Genomic DNA, 17,753 nt, shown 5'->3' on the forward strand with positions numbered 1-17,753 from the left:
TGCATGACTGTACTTGTTCTTCTTGTATTATAGCTAAAGCACTACAGCCAACTCCCTTACCCTAACCAGAACTTGGGATTTATTCCTGGGTTTTTCTTTTCTGTCGTCCCCTCCCTGCAGCTTATAGATGCCAGTTTCTGACAGTTCACATCCTAAGTATCTCTCTGATGTGTCACTTCTCTCCATCCTTACTACTTCTGCCTTAGTTCATGTCTTCATTGTCTGTGCCCTAGATTATTGCCATGGCCTCCCAGTAGATTCCCCACCTCCAGTTATGCAACCCTCAACAGACTTCTGAAGAATCTCAATGAAATGGGGGTCCACCATTTTATTGTTCTGCTTATAAACCTTGCATGGCACTCTAAATCTTTCAACATTAAGATCCAATTTCATAAATGGCTTTTAAGGCCCTAGGATTTGTGCCCAGCTCCCTTACTATCCTCCTCTACTGCCTCTCTCCATTTCTAACCTGTTGCCACCTCTAAATACTTAGAATCCTTGAACATATTCTCTGGACTTTTCACATACTGGTCCTTATGTTTATACCTCCTTTATCTTGATTATTCCCACTTCACCTCACTCCATTAGCAAACATCTGCTCATCTTCAAATACTAGGTTTGAAATGATCTCCTGGAAGCCCTCTATTACATGCTTCTCATTTTTCCACTCACATCAGAAGTAAATCTCTCTCCTCAGTGATCCTAGAGTCTGAGACATGCTCCTATCCTAGTGCCATCTCAGTGTACTACAAGTTTCTGTTGTGGCCTGTCTCTACCACTTGCATAATCCCTGTGAATGGCTCTTAGAGTCATTCTTATACCAAATGTCAAAGTACAAATAGTAAATAAGTTTGAAAAGGAGGGATAAAAGGAACAAAATTTAAGTGAACTGAAAATTTGTTTGCTTGACATTGAATTTAGGTCAGTGGTGTGCCACTGTGGTGAGCTGTCTCATTCTGGGCCCTCAAGAACAACAGTTAAAAAAATCAGGAATTTTGCCAGCTAGTTGTTCAGCTGTTTGTAGCTTGAAATTGGCCATGGTGGGAATATTTACACCAGGGAAATCAGCAAGAACTACAAATTAGGGCTTTTGTTTTTCAGAGAGTCAGTTTTCCAGTGGATGACTGATATTCATGATTGTGGTACGGTCAATTAATCCATACTCATGTCCACCAAACACATGATACCACTAAAACTCCTAGAAGCCAGTTTCTGACAGTTCACATCCTGAATATCTCTCCAGTGTGGCTTTCTCTCCAGTCCTACTACCCCTGCCTTAGTTCATGTCTTCATTGTCTCTGCCCTAGATTAGTGCCATTGCCTCCCAGTATACTCTACCAATCAAGCAGTATTATTGTTAAATCTACCACTACAATATTGTTTGGATAAGAACCCTGCCAGTCTGGAATTGAAGAAAAGAAGATAGTTATCTTTGACTACTTGGGAAAATAACATATAATGCTTTCTTACATAGAGCACTTTTGACTCACCATCAGTTGCCTATGAAGTACCTGTTCTTCTTGTGATAGGTAGATTTCTACAGTTCGAATCTGCGACCATGGCACTTATTTTCAAAATAGTTGGTCAGGTCCGGGTTATGCCCTGTAGCTATGTGACAGTGACAGTAATTTGATCACAATAGTGTTGACCTCGTGACTTTTGACCTCATGATTATCCTGTGCTTGCCAGCTGATCAACAGCAATTCATCAATGAAAACATGCATCGGGGGAATGTTATTGTGGAGACAGTTATTAGAACGGTCTCCATCTTGACTTTGCCCCAAGCTTAGTCTGGGGCAAGAGCTCCTGATGTTGCTTCAGCAGCAGTTTGCTGCCACCAAGCCTGGTTTTAAGTATGTTCATAATTAACACTGGTAGAGGTGCAAGAATGCAAGAATGCCACATTTTCTTCTAAGCCACGCAGCCTCATTAAGAAAGTAAAACATTTGTGAGTCTTTCACGCAGCTTTTCTCCCTCTGGGTTGTTGAAGCTCTCTGGCTGTCAGCACAGCACTCTGGGCCAGGAAAGTTCAGAGAATTACTTCAATAATATGACAGCCTCTTCCATTTAAAATGGAATTCAATGCCGGCTTCCCTCAGAGGCATTCATTGAAATTCCGTGCATGATCCATTCCTCTAGTCATTTAACAATGTCTCTTATGTTTGCCCTGATTTAGAAAAAAAAGAAAGAGAGAAAGAAAACCAGCTTTGTAGTTGCGATAACATGGATCAGGATGGTATAATTGCACTGAAGAGGCCCCCGAGCTTGCAGTAATAGGATGCTTCATCTGATGTGTACTGCCATTAGAAAATGACCCATGCGTGGATGTTCTCAGGGGACATAAAGAGGCTTTTAAGAATTACACTCTTGTGCGGTATGAAAGCTAATGAGCAAAAGAGCAAGTACGAAGAAAAACTACTGCTTCAGGAAGCATGGTTCCACTTAGGGCCTGACATACCTTTCCTCAAATTCATTAGGATGGACTGGTCTTCACGGGGACATGTACTGCGTTACCTCCATTCCCGTGCAGACTCCCCGCGGCTCATTCTGAATCAGGTTCCTAAGGAATTAAAACCACTGAATAATAAATGGTAAGGAAAAGAAAGAGGATAGATGCAAAGACTGCCAATAAAGAAGGTGAAGGCAGACATTTACACAAAGATGAAAAAAGTCATAATTGGCTTCAACGGCAAAAAAAGAAAAAAAAAAAGCAATTTCTTGTACTCCCCTTTTTGAATTTTTAGGATCATTTTATGCTATTTTACTTCATATATAAGAAGAGGACAGTATCTGATTATGATTTCCAGGTTAGGTATTTTTATCCTATATCTTAATTTTTTGACATGTTTGAAGATTAAAAAAAAAGGTCTTCCAATTCAATCTATACTACTTTCTCATTTAAAAGTCTTACTTAAGGTTTTAGCACATAAATTGAGAGGTTGGCATAGAGGCAGAATGCTCCAAAAGATTTACACCTTGCTTTCAAGGTTGACTCCACTTGGCCTACATTGTCCACTTGGGACTTAGCACCTGGAAGATATATTAGAGTAGAACACCGTCTGTAAAGGTCAGTGAAACCAGATGCCTTCCTTAGTGCCCAAGAACTCCTGGTTCTGGAAGATTGGTGCCATCTTCCACTTTACATGAGGGTAGGGTGGCAGGTAAAGGGCATCTGTTACCCAAATCCACCTCTCTGAAGTATAAGGTGGCGGTTACTCTTTCAGGAAACCATAGAGATATTATGATATCATGCTGCATATCTGTTCTCCCCATCCAAGGCTACCTTGAGCACCAACGTGCTGTAGGTAGATGAAGCTAGAAAGGACCCTGTGTTTTAGAGACAGTGCTCTAGTAACAAAGTAAAGCTTGGGAACCAATCCATACTATTTACAGAACTAGAAAGCGTAATGATAGCTATCTATAAACTCCGGAAGTACAACCCTCTCCAAGTGGCCTGAGGAGCTTGTTCTCCAGGCCTTCGTCTGATGTCCCAGGTCATTTTGCAGAATCCCTGTGTATCTTCTTTCTCCTGCCTATTTTTGTCTTCCAAATACTATGAATACTATTTTTGTTTCCAAAGGCCAAGTGATTTTCCTAGGGGTAACCAGTTGCCCAGAAGTCAAATAACTGAACTGATGTTACATTTAATGTAGAAATAAGTTATTTTTACCTTATTTTTAAAAATCATTTTGAGAAAACAATCTAAAGTACATATACAGGGTCTTCAAAGTTTGTGAGTAGAGCCATTATTTGAAATGGTCCTAGTAATTGAAAACTATAGTATCAGCTGATTAGAAACTAATGCCGTAAATGAAGGGACTAGAATCCATTTGACTAACCCCCACCCCACTCTAACCTGACTGTCTGGTGTTCAATTATCTGAGTAATAGACCTTTAAAACTGTTTTTGAGTGGTATGAGTTGATTTTGACAGGGCAATTATGCTTTGCTCTTGATTTTCTTTCTTTCTTTGACACTAGCAAGGTCTTGTTCAACAAACTGGATCAAAACTCTTGTCCTCTTTACTCAATTGCTTTAACTATTGAGGAAACAATTAATGTAATAAATGGACATTGACTACCCGCCACACTAAAGGGATTGTGTTAGGGTACGAGAGTTGGAAGAATGTGTGATAAGTAGTACTACAATCTAGTGAGTAGAAGCAAGGGTGCCAAAGTCAGAAACCCACAACTTAAATTCCATCTTTCCTTCCTACCAGCTGTGTGGCCTTGACAATTTCCGACATCTCTCGAAGTCAGAGTTGTCTTTTTTGTAAAAAGAGTTTAATAACAGTAACTGCCTCCCAGGATTGTTTTGACAATAAGATAAAATCACTTAATTCACTATTTGGATTAGAGTTAAGTGATCGACAGATATAACTAGTTAGCTAGTATATAGCTAGTTAGCTAGTTTATAATTCAAAATCTTCAAAGAAGATGAAAGTGTAGAAGAATTGATAGGAAGCCAAGAAATAGAACCAAGAAGACGTTGGAAAGTGGCACAATGCATGAACCGTAAAAATTCAGCAAATGGAGAGGCCAGTCCTGGATAAGCGTTTTTCTTCTTCATATTCTTCACCAGGCACAGCTGAGCTGCTGCAATTCCCATCTCAAAACTTTGTACAGAGAGCAGAGTTTGGATTCATAATCAAACAGCTAGCTGGTTCTTTAGGAACTTGGAGAAATATTTTATCTTGGTTCATCCAAGATAAGTGATTCTTACAGTAAGCAGATTATTAACTTTCATCATTTGAAAAGACATTCTACTATCTTAAGAATACTTCACTTAATAAGCACAACATGAAAATTACACTGCTTGTGTGGGTTGGGGGAGGCAATGAGAATCAGTTAGCTTCTTGATTAATTTTCTCTATAGATGTTTGCCCTCTCAAATACTCACTTCCTCATCTTCAACTTCCATAACCAACAAGAAGATCTAGGGCAACAAAAACCTGCAAATACAGGTTTCTACTTTGTCATTTCATTCATTTCCAAAATATTGGATCTGTAACAAAGTATTCAAATAAGATTTAAATAACGTCAGCCACAATCACACCAATTTATAATCTCTAATCAATTTACATTCTGATTTTTCATAATTGTGCTACATCAAGAGAAATGTTTCCTTGACAGAATATTAATGAATTATCCTCAGACTGCAAATAGTATTCAAAACTGTTGTATTTTGGTAGAAACACTATTAAATTTTCTTATAGATTTATAAGATCCAGACATTTTAAAACTTACAACTCCTCAATCTTAGCAGAGTGCATTTTTTTATTTGCTAGGAGGCATTTGTCCATTCCTAACCTTTTTATCTTCAGAAAATAAATGACACGTGACTTGAAAATCAAATTAATCTTGACTGAAAAAGGAATAATAAAAATAGCTAATGTCTTTATGATCTCTATGGCAAGCCTACAGGGCAGATACTGTTGCTGTTTCTGTTTTGTAAGATGCATTATATCTTGCTAATCCTCATAAATATGAAAAATTGATCATTTCACAGCTGAGAATTGACAAACCGGAACACATTTCGCATTTGAATAGACGAGATAAGCAGGTTGCCACCAGCGCTGCCATCTCTGCCTCTGGGTGTGTTGTATCCCAGGCAGACACTGTTAGTTCATTCCTAGGTCACTGCTATCACATTTCTATTTGTCTATTCCTGGACCAGAGCTCAGATTCACATTCCAAACAGCCTCCAGTCTTAAAGACCATTCTGCTTCCCAACTTCAGTGTCATAATTTAAAGAAATGGATACCTCCAATTAAACCATTCCAGGTGTAAATTTCTTGCCTGGAGAGCGAATTGAGAAATGAATGGGATTCATGAATATAAATTGGGCTTTCCTTGTATTTAAGTTTTCATTTTGAAATTGTAGACCATTATTCGCTCCCCACATAAATCTTTATTGCCTTAAGTGTGTTTACCGTGGGAACCCCAGTGCAGAGCTGGGAGCCCATTGCTATGCATAACTGAATATTAAAGTTCACAAATCATCCAGCAGAGGAGGCCTGGGGAGGGAGATGCTGCAGTGTGACTGCCTCCGTGCTCTCAGCAGAGATGAATTGTGCTCTCACAGGCTCTGCGCCTTTATTGAGATGAGAACACCCAACCTCTTCACTCTTTCTCTCCTTGAATATTGTTTAATGTGTGCTTCCTCTTCCTTCCAAGATATTTTGTTTTCTGTATGTCTTAACATCTCTGTTATCATAAGACTTATATTCCCTTCACCTCAATCTTGGTTTAGAGCTGGTGTAATAAATAAATCTCTCGTAGGCCACCTCAATTTATTTTTTAGCAGACTCTGTGAAACAGAGTGATTTTGAAGATGACTCTGTGAAAGGATGGAAGGATTCAATAAGCAAATACATAAATAATCTTCAGACACAAGGCTACTGCACCTCTCCTGCCCTCCTCTCTCCCCTCCTTTCATCTCTTCTTTCTGTTTACATAGTAGCTGTGTGTAATCTGCAAAAGGTCCATTGAGGCCAACTGGGCTTTCACCATAGGACCAAATATAAGTCAAAATTTTAAAAGATATTCCTCTTATTTTCAACCTGTGCTCTGAATCTTCAGCCAGAAATAAGACTCTATTATATTCACCATTACCTGGACTTGAGAATGTGTTCACATTGCCTGCTCTTTGCTATAGAACTAAATGGTAAGGAAGACTTGCTCATAAGTTTTCTACAATCATACCAAGTTATTTTCTTACATATATAATAATTCTTGCTACAATGCATTTGATGTGGCTAGGAATAATGTCATCATAAAATAGTAAAATAGCAACAGAATTTTTCAGGGCAAATGTGTGTGTGAATTAGAGTGGAAGGTCTAGACAATGAGACATAATAGAAAATAACTTTTTGCAATTAATGTTAAAGGAAATTTTTCCCAAGTGCCTGTGCATATGAGGCATTCGGGAGGTAGTGAGGATGGTGACATGGCTTTAAACACACTTGTTGTAGAAATCACCCCAAGTCCCGAGTCTGATGGTTTTTCCATATTGTATAAACTGTAAACACTTTAGGTATGCAGCCCTCCAAGCTGATGTTATTAGTTTTAGATAGACCTGTAGAACATATTAAAGGAAGGCTGTGACTGTGATTAGTGGGCACAATGTAGCTAGAAGGATGGTGGTCAGTACTCTTAATTATATTCTTAACATGTGGTGTCTCTACAAGAATTTAAAACAACTCAATAAGTTGAAACCACTACGAAAATGAAGTGGGGTGAGTAATGTGAATGTATAACAATGGGACACGTAAAGGTCAAAGGGTGACTTTCTAAATTATACCCTTGATCCACCCACCAATCGCAGGCACAGCTCAGGAATCCCAACTTGGCTTTTCCCCCAGTTCGCTCTCTCATGTGGTCCAGGCTGACTACACCTTGTTTCCATCTCGTTTGATAAATTGAGCTGATCTCCTAACTCAGGGACTATTTGCAAGCCGTTTCCCCAATATTTCTAAGATGAGTGAAGATACTTTTTTGTATGGCAAAGGAGAGCAAAGTATTGTCCTCTGTCAAGACTATAATTTTACTCTTCCTCAATATAAAGTTAAAACTCTCACATGCACTCAAAATATAGATTATTAACAATGCATATTGATTAGGAAATTTGACCCTTTGTTTCAATTTTTAAAATCCGATTGTAAAACTTAGTTTGGTGTTTGGGTTAAGAAAATCTGGGATTTTAAAGATTCTCTCTCAGAGAATTGTATCAAGACAGCAGTTCCACTTATTCTCAGGCACTCACTAATGGTGAGTAACAGGAGCTCTGAAAGGACCTTGTTTTACAGCGTGAAGTGAATCTTTCATTTCTCTACCACCGTGGCATTTCACCTAAATCATAACTTTCTTCCCAATATTTATAAGAACAATTCACAGCCTTCCTTTAAGAATGCATTTTAAACCACTTGTTGTGATGAGAATTAAAATAATTAGAACCAATAAATTTTGGTCCCCTTAAAAAAGAAAGAAAAGAAACCCAACCAACTGACCCACCCAGAAGGACACAAGCAGATAAATGTTTTAAATATTGTATTTTGTATTATCTGTTATATGTACATGGTCACTTATGGGAGTGTTTTGCCAGAACATTCTCTTGGGAGCTAGTGATGAATCAGAATAAAAGCATGCCATATTCTTCACTTGCTGTTGCCTTTCATCTAAGGCAATGGACGTTGAGTTAGTCAGGGTAGTGAATCGTTTTGTTCACTAGGACATCGATAGAATACATCCAAAGTTAATGGAGTGTTTGGTGGTCTCTGGGTGAAATGAGGTTGTGCAGAAAGGTGAGGTAGTAAGAGAATGAGTCAATGTAATTAAAAAATAAACTTGATGATCTGTGAATTTTCCAAATATCATCAAAACCAAAGCAAAAGACAAATATGAAAGGTATAATTTATAGCTATCAACCTTTGTCAATAAAGGTTCCTATTTTTGTGTCATGAATTTACCATTGTCAAAACCTGTTCATTAGATCATTCTGCACAAGGATGGAAATATCAGTGAATTTTTTGGAGCCATACTCGTGTCCACCCTTAGAAGCAGAAAATGCATACTTAGGAAATAAGCATCTGGATAACATTCGTGATATGGAGATTGAAATATCTGAACGTTGCCTTGTGAACAAGTGCTCTGACCCCATGAAATATCACTTGTGTTCTTCCTGGCACAACCAGTTCAAAAAGTGTTTTTTCTTTGCAGGTTATCAGCCGGTCTTGTCTGCTCAACAGGGGTTCCAAGGCCTACTGGGAGTGCAGCAGCCGCCTCAGAGTCAGAGCGTGATGAACAACCAACCAGGAACTCCGGTGCAAAGCGTGATGGTCTCCTACCCAACAATGTCTTCTTATCAGGTGCACGTCAGCAGCTTGAAAAATTATGGGTCATAAAGTAGCACTTGCCAAAGTAGAGGCTATGACTAGGTCCCCGTATTTGGTGATTGGCTGGGTGGTGGGTGCTAGGCATAGCCGCTGTTGATGCTTGACTTTGAATCAAGATTATAATAGACAAGCAGAAAATAGAAATGTATGCTTCTATAACTACTATGGCTTTTGAATGTCCTGCTAAGTGTGGTCCTGTATAAACTTTCTGTTCATGGAAGAAAATTCCTTCAAGTTCTATTCATGATGACCTTTGGGCATTCTACTGAAATTTTGCTTATTGGGAGAAAGCTGTCTTGATAAATTCCCATTTATTTTTGTACACACCCAAAAAAACTTTATTTTACCATAATTTTAAGTTATAAGAGATTCTAGAATGGCATCTCTGATTCATTCAAAGGGAATTTATGGGCCTAACAATTGCATTTTTAGACTAAACACGTATTGGATATTTAAGAAGTGTTATACACTCTTTTGTGATTTATATCCTGAAATACGCTAGAAGTGGAAGTGGAAGCAAAGGGTTGGTGAAATGCTTTAATCATTCAATTTAGCTGTACCAGGTACTTCTGGCCCTAAAGAACCCATCCTCAGCCCTCCTACCCTGACAATCCTTATTCACATTGCATCAGTTTCTACCTCCAGCTCCACATTAGATGTTTTCTAAAGCTGCAGGTTGAGTGAAGGGGGTGCCTGGGACCAATGCCCCTTTTGCTACAGATGGCTCCAGGCCACTTTGCATAAAACCAGAATAGGAGCACGGGTTTGCAAATTGAGTGAAATCCAGAGTGGGAGATCTAGACTGCAGTTCCTGGAGGGTAACATGAGAGAGGAAGGAAGGAAGCTCAGAACTAACATCTTCAGAGCATTTACTGCAGGCCAGACATATACCAAGCACTGCACGTCATCCCTGCAATCCTTTCAGTGGCACTTTGAAGTAGGTATCGTTATGCAAATGGTCTAGGGAATCAGAGAGGTTAAGCGACTTGCCCAATGTGAAACTGCTGATAAAAGGTAGAGCCGGGCTTGGTGGCCTGTTAGGTCTCTCCCAAAAGCTTGAATATTTTTCATGACACCACAGTAGCTCATTGGACACCCCAAAATAACCTTTTCATGCAGGGTTCTCTCTTGTGTCTTCCTACAGGTGCCAATGACCCAGGGTTCTCAAGGGCTGCCCCAGCAGTCATACCAACAGCCAATCATGCTACCTAACCAGGCAGGTCAAGGGTCACTCCCAGCCACCGGAATGCCTGTTTACTGTAATGTCACACCGCCGACCCCTCAGAACAACCTTAGGCTGATTGGCCCACACTGCCCCTCCAGCACTGTCCCCGTAATGTCAGCTAGCTGCAGGACAAACTGTGCGAGTATGAGCAACGCCGGGTGGCAGGTCAAATTCTGAGCACTCTGGCTGTGGTACATTTCTTCAGATGTTACTCACGGCCTTTAAGGGAAGAGGAGCAAGGTGGGAAAACTGGCCGAGGACTTAAGTATTCACTCAACACTCAAATGATTGCTGCTGGTATTCTGTAAAAAAAACAAAGACTAATACACACATTAGCTGGTTAATGGTGCATATTTCTGTCATGTCTGCTAGGTATGCCTTTATAGCTTAGCTAGTGACATGAATTCATCAAGGTAAGATTTTCTCCTACCACTGAATACCACTGTGTAGATTATAATATCCCTAATTTGGATTATTAGTTTTGTACTTTGTGTTGAGTTTGTGATGCTAAAGTATTTAAAAATTATATACTGAAATCACATTGTACCAAAGCTGTAATGGAAAAGAAAAGAATTGATGAATGGAAGGAATAATTTATATACACTATAGAGTTTTCTTTTTTTAATGGATATATACTGTATTGTAGTGTTTAATCAAAATAAAACTATTTGACCTTATGGAGGAAGGTCATGTTTTTACTACCAGTTTGGTTCACTCTCTCGTCAATATGTGTTTGCTTATGTGTCACTGTTATCCCCTTGGAGCCTATTTCATGAATAATGTGTGGAAAAGATGTTCCAGGTATTTGCAAGTAAACTGGCATCACACTGGGAGATGTGGTAGTCAAACACTTAACCAACTATAGTTTCTTGTCCTAATACTATAGGTGTCCTGGAAATAAGATGGCATCCATTTCACCCATTCATTGGCATCACATTTTTTGAAATGCACACTTTGGTTCTAGTTTTAAGGCTACTGAATGCATGTAGCTATACTTCCCCAATTAGGAAAACTTGAGTGTCTTGGTAAAAGCAGCCCTATACCAAACCCTGTTCCACTGTCATTCAAGTTCCACCATCTACCTGGAAAACAAGATTTCTTTGTTTAGAGGGAAATTAGAAGAGCCATGATCCAATTCCACCGATTATATTGGGTCATACAATGAAAAGTGCCACTGGTATTGACAGTGAGTCAATAACTCAAAGATGCTGTTTGTCCTAGTAACTTAAAAGAAGGTAAAATATGGCAATAATTTAGTCCCAAGGATTTAGAACATTGGCAAAAACATACAGAAGAAGACTGTTCCTGTCTAATCCCAAAATATTTAATCTCTTGCGGATTCTGAAGGTAAGATTGATTTATGACAACCTTTGAAAAATAATAACAGAACTTTAATAGATTTAGCCCTTCTGGGAGCTATTTAAAGGGAGAATAAAACCCCACAGGTTTCACTGTTACCACAGTACAATGACTAATAGTTTTGTATTTTATCTCTCCCTAAAAACTATTATTTTTATTTATTATTTTTTCTATTTTTTTTCATATCCCAAATGAGAGGAATATGAAAAGTATATCTGGATAATTCCCATTGTTTTTCATATTATCACATTATCTGTGTTAGATTTTTCCATTTTCACATTCTTTAGCTGGAGAAAGAATTAAGCAACTAGTTAAAAACTCTACCTAACAGAGCACCGTTTCTTAATTTTATACTATAGTTTTCTTTTTCCTTTAAAAAGGAACTTTGACACTCTCATTAGCTTCCTTCCTTGGGAAGTCTGTCCCATTTCCACAAATCTCAGTCTATAGATTTCTTCATTGTAAATAAGCCCTAACCATGAAAAATATTATAAAAAGAGGAGTTGCATTTTTTTTATTGAGCCATTAAACCAATAGGCTGAGTAGCTATTAGATCAATAGCTGCTCTGAGAAGGAGCAATGTGTTTGCCTAATTAATACCTTCCCCTAATGAAAGGAGGGGGCTGACCAACATAGATTCATTTTTGAAATATATTCTCCGTTTAGACTTCTGATCTTGGCAGTGATCCCAAACTCAAGGATCCAAATACGAGTCCAAATCTTCTTTTCATGGAATTCTGGGAAATTTTGATCTTTTCTTTAATGATTCCTAGAATTACTGAGCCTTCTTTCCCATGGATTTGAAACATACATCATGCTAATGGTAAAGACAGAACTTCTTTCTCTTTGGCCACTTCTCCAAATGTGTCATACTCTTTCATATTTAGACATTTGACTTTTATTGCATACATCCCTTTGGGTACTGTTTCAGGCTGAGCCTTCTTCTCTACTTTCACTAAATATTGATATCCAGCATTACGTTATTCCAAATCTTACGATATGCTTACCATGTTTTACATTAGAATATTTGGGATAGTGGTATAGAGAGATAGTTATATTAGTGAAGCATTTCCAGAATTAATTTATTGTCCGAACTTTTATTGCATCCTTGAATATTTCCTAATTATCTGGCACTATTCAAAATGAGTACAAATAAATTTAAAGCACTTAGATTTATTCTTATAAGTTTTATCATACATTTGGTTGTTCTGTGATAGTTGGAACTAAATGTGATAACTAGGTACCAATGAATTTCAGCCACAATTATTTTATTGTTTTAATTTAGTTCCACAGGATGTGGGGTGGGATTGGAGTGTGTGTTATATAACATTATGGAAATTGAATTATGTAATTAATTACAAGTATGGTTGGAGGATTTAGAATAAAGTTACAAATCATCATAACAAAATAAGTGGGTACATATGAGCCAGAGCAGCTTTACAAGAGAGATTTGAAGGACAAAGCAAATACAATCAGAAAGAAAGAATGCTGCAGCAGAAATGGCTTTTGAGATATAATAAATACATATTTAGCCTCTGCTTCCACTTTTGCCAACAGCTAGAGTATGATGGGATGCTTTCATACTCCTGTCCTCCTGTCACCCGTATTCTGTAGACACAGGTACATACTGTGAACAGAGATGCAGGCCCACCCCTCGCCTGTGCCCTGGCACTTGCCATCACAGGCAACTTAATCACTTACAGACCAAAAGTATTGTAAATACCTCACCCTAAGGGCAGAGTTAAAACAAATCGTTTGCATTTTGTATCCAAGTAATTTATTAGAGTAGTAGTTTCTAAAATATTTTCCATGGAAGACTTTTTCCTTGGGATACTTATAGCTGTTGTATCAAAAAGACCATTCCAAGGACAACTATAATTGGGAGACAAAGTTAATGAAGGTTAAGCAATCTTTTTAAAAGCTGTCTGATTTCTGGAAACCTTTAATATATCACTTTATATTATGAATTTCCAAGAGGGAGGCAATATTTGCATAGCTTCTCAAACTTATTTGAACACAATATCCTTTTGTCACAGAATGCTATATCAAAAAGACTAATATCATGAGGAAAGTATATTTTTAAAAAATTATATTAGAAAGTCCTAAAACAAGAATACAAATATAGTTCTATTTCTATAGAAACCATGTTGTATATCAAAATGTAACATCACAATACTACTGCTAACCATGACATCTAGTAACTGCCCTAGTATTTCCTCCATGAATGTATGAGCCTGGAAGGTAATGCCATAGTGCCAATATTTCTGGACCAATTTTTTTTTGAATTCTTAATCATGAAGGATGTGATATTTATATCTGAAATTATAGTAACAGTCATATAGATATATGTAAATATAGTAACAGTCATATAGATCCTTTACACCTCTATATGAGTGTAAAAGAACATGAGTAATTTATGCATTCGTTTATTCAACAAGCTTTTATTGCATATGTACTAATTTCAAGACTTTGTGCCGTAGTCTGCGGATCCCCTACCTTTAGGAAGCTTATGAATTTTCAGAATAAATTATACCAGTATATAAATAGTTAACAATATAGGAAATTAGTCATGTGAAAAATACATGTAAAAATAGAATTTTAGAGAAGGAGCAGATGGCTTCTGGCTGTGGCTTTTGACCTGGGCCATGTTGGATAGATGGAATTTAGGCATGCAGACATGAGGGTGGGTGACTCACAACTCCAGTCAAGAGACATGCCTGAAGGAAAAAGAAAGAAACACAAGCAAACGGGAACATTATAATTCAAGTTGGTTGGAGTAGGAGGTAATTAGATAGAAGAAAGGGATAGGAGGAGTATTTAGAAATTCATGGCATGACTTTGAAAGCCAGGCAAAGAGTTAATAGGTAACCAGGGGCTTTTGACAATTTTTGAATGAAAGGTAATATGATCTCAGCCATGGTTCATAAAGAAGCGTGGGCCTCAAAAAGTAAGGATGGATTAGACTTGAAAAGGCTCTTCATTGAGAAACTGGAGATGAACACAATAGTTAAGCTTTGGCAGTGAGCTACGGCTACCACTAGCATTGCTGGGATAAGATAGAAATGAGTTCTAGCTCTTCACTCTTAACACTTAGCAATTCTATTGCATGCACAGCAAAGATATAGTGGTATATATCTTACTTTTCGCTCCTGGACAGAAACTTCTACATGTAAGTGCCCTGTCTTAAGCTGCATCAGAAGGCACAGTTACTATAACCTGTCAGAGTAAAACAAATGGAGACTGAGCTGAAATTGGAGACAGCATGGGAGAGCTGCCAAGTCTCCATGGTGATATATTCAGTATTGATACACAATATGCAGCGAAATCTGATTATCAACTTCCTATTCCCCCTTGTTTAAAACATGGTGAGAACACTTATCCACTATGGTTCAGAAAAAGATTTTTATTTTCTGTACCTTTATGGATGCCACTTCTACACAAGACCAGAAATCTTTGCTTCTTCCCATGTTATTTTGCCCAAAACTCTCTTTACGAAGAAAGTTGTTCTCTTTAGGGCTGTGGGATTATTTTCCAGTAGTTCTCAGCTTTAGTGTTTGTTTCAAGTTCAAATCTTTATCACCTGCTTTCTGTGGGGTTTTGCAACCTCCAAGCTTCTCTCCAAAAAGATTTGCCGCTATTATGTGTCATCAGTGGCAAGAGCTTCTCACTCTCTGAGCTGGGTTTTCTGCTGCTCCCAGCACTGTGTGCACAGCAGGAGTGAGAGGCATCCAATACTCTTCTTTTGTGGAGGAAAATCATTTCCTGATTGATGTCCTAACAGAGATCTGATTTTTCTACTGGGCATGGGGCTGCATGCTCTAAGACAATATTAACCAACTCCCTGACTACAGAAGCTCAGGGAATGCTTTGATGTTGGTGTTCGTTATTTGATTTGTTTCATTTTACTGCTTTATTCCATTTTACTCTCAGTGTGGGCATAAGACAGAGAAGGAAGAGGTCAGATATTGAGCGAACAAGAGAAGCCATAAATTTGAATAGTGGTGAATCCTCAAACTGGATTTGACGGATCGTCAAGAAACAAACCTAACAGGCATTCATGATGACGCATGTGCAGATGATGCACAGGCCCAGAAGGATTCGGCTGGGTGGCATCCCATTGGAGGAGTCATTTTGTGAATGCTCAAGGCCTTACTCCTTCAGTGTTTTGGTATATACAGGGAATGTGGGGGGCGTGCAGGGGTGGGGAGGGAGAAAGTGAGGCATAGAAATATAGAGGTCCTGGGAATTCAAAATAGGGCAGCTTACTGTGAAGTTTTGAATCATGTTTCTTGCTAAAAGATCCAGCACCCCCATAAGAATGGCCCAAGAACATAGATCTGGTTAAATGTGGGGGCAACTTAGAGCTATATTTCTTCCTGTGTACCCCAAAAGTTTTTACAGTGTTAATGGCTTTGAAACCATCAATGTTTGCATGGCCATCATGTCTATCATAAGACTCCCCATCTTCTTACAGTTCTATTTCTTTTGCATTTGGAGTTTGCAGCTGATTCTCCTGGGTTCTTGAGCAAGTCAGTCAGTAGGCACCTCTGTCTGTGCAAATATGTTCTCCCCTTTTGTATAAAATACCTCAGCTAATACAGGGTTCACATTTCCTTGAAGAAATATGAGTATGCTTACCTTTCCATTACAGGGACATTGGAAGAAATGCCACATAACGTAGTTCAGTCTGGGTCATTTGTATCAGTCCCACAAATTGTTTCTAAGCTGATGAAAAACTTAGAAGCCGGAAAATCACCTGTTTTTTCAAGAAACAGATGATTACCTGTCTTTTTCAAGTGTTTTAAATTTTTGGTCTGCAAGAATGTGGCTGCATTTTCAAATGAAATGCGCCAGCCAATTTCATCCTTTTCAAAAGAGAGAGGAGTTACTTAAGGTGCTTAATAGTAATGTAATAGAGAGCAATGGCCTGAGACTGAAAAAAGAAGCAATTTAAATTGGACATTAAGAAAATGTCACTCGAAGCAAGAACAATTATACAATGAAATAATTTCCTAAGGGAGAAACAGTGAGATGGCATTAAAAGTGTTGCTTAAAAGAGAGTAGATAAAAACACTTGCAGCCAAATCTGCTGGAAGATCATTTTATGATTTATTGCTTTACTATGCCTGTGTGTCATCCTCACTGAAGATTTACCATGCTCAGTTAGCTTACTTTACATCAGAGGAGTATCCGCATGGTTCCAGAGGACTGGGATGCCTGTATTCTATTTTCTTTTTTTTTTTTTTTTTTGGTGAGGAGATCAGCCCTGTGCTAACATCCGCCAATCCTCCTCTTTTTTTGCCGAGGAAGACGGCCCTGTAACATCCGTGCCCATCTTCCTCCATTTTATATGGGACGCCGCCACAGCATGGCTTGCCAAAGCAGTGCATCTGTGCGCGCCCGGGATCCGAACCAGCGAACCCCGGGCCGCCGCAGCGGAGCGCGCGCACCCAACCGCTTGCGCCACCGGGCCGGCCCCTGTATTCTATTTTTATTTATGCAAAAATGCAAAGCTCTAAATGGAATACTGGTGAACGAGGCAAAGGTGGCTCTGGTTCGAAACCTACTCTGTGTCAGTCAGTGTCCTAGGATATTTTTTGACATACACACAAACACACATACATATCATATCTATTACCTATCTATATCTAACTATCCATATGTCTGTCTATACATCCATCTAATCTTATTTAAACCTACAAGCAACTAATTGCTTGATTTGTTCCAATTGGTGGCTGTTAATCAGTTGGTATTACTGGGCATGAGGACACATGACATGATTATTCCATTACACCAACATATTGCTATACCTGCAGTGTGCGATATAAAAAGAATTCTTTACCTGATGTCAGAAGTCTTGAGTGTGAATCCCACCAACTGCCCCCTACACACACACACACACACACACACACACACACACAAGGATTTGTGCCAGTCCCTTAACCTGTCACAGTGTAACATTTTCATTCGTAAATTGAAATGTAAAATGCCACGTTGGCCGAACAATGTTCGCTTATAGAGGTGAAGTCAATTTTTTAGTGCACCCTTATATACGATTCTAAATGAACAAAAGCCTGCTACATTGCCCTGAAAAATTCCCTGAAATTCTCACTATTAAGGTACTTTCTGGAAACCTATGCATTTTAGTAGATATTTTAAATTTTCTCTTATGCTATCTAAGAGTGCTTTCCTGGAGGAATCCATCATTGGACTCTTCTTTTCCGACCTTAATGTCCCCTAACTCATTCCAGAAAAGGGACATGTCACACCCTCACTT

General features: G+C 38.6%; 1 protein-coding gene across 1 annotated transcript in view; it reads left to right on the top strand.

Annotated features, from left to right (window-relative positions):
• Positions 1-10,785, top strand: part of ARPP21 (cAMP regulated phosphoprotein 21) — a 148,953-nt gene extending 138,168 nt beyond the window's left edge. Inside the window, exons 20-21 of the mRNA XM_087430687.1 lie at positions 8,717-8,865; positions 10,037-10,785. Coding sequence (XP_087286813.1) covers positions 8,717-8,865; positions 10,037-10,294 — 407 coding nt within the window. The 3' untranslated portion in view covers positions 10,295-10,785. The remainder of the gene's footprint in view (positions 1-8,716; positions 8,866-10,036) is intronic.
• The last annotated feature ends 6,968 nt before the right edge of the window (positions 10,786-17,753 follow it).

This window comes from Ceratotherium simum, chromosome 5, assembly GCF_057802395.1.
Source record: "Ceratotherium simum simum isolate JZ-2026a chromosome 5, ASM5780239v1, whole genome shotgun sequence".
NCBI lineage: Eukaryota > Metazoa > Chordata > Mammalia > Perissodactyla > Rhinocerotidae > Ceratotherium > Ceratotherium simum.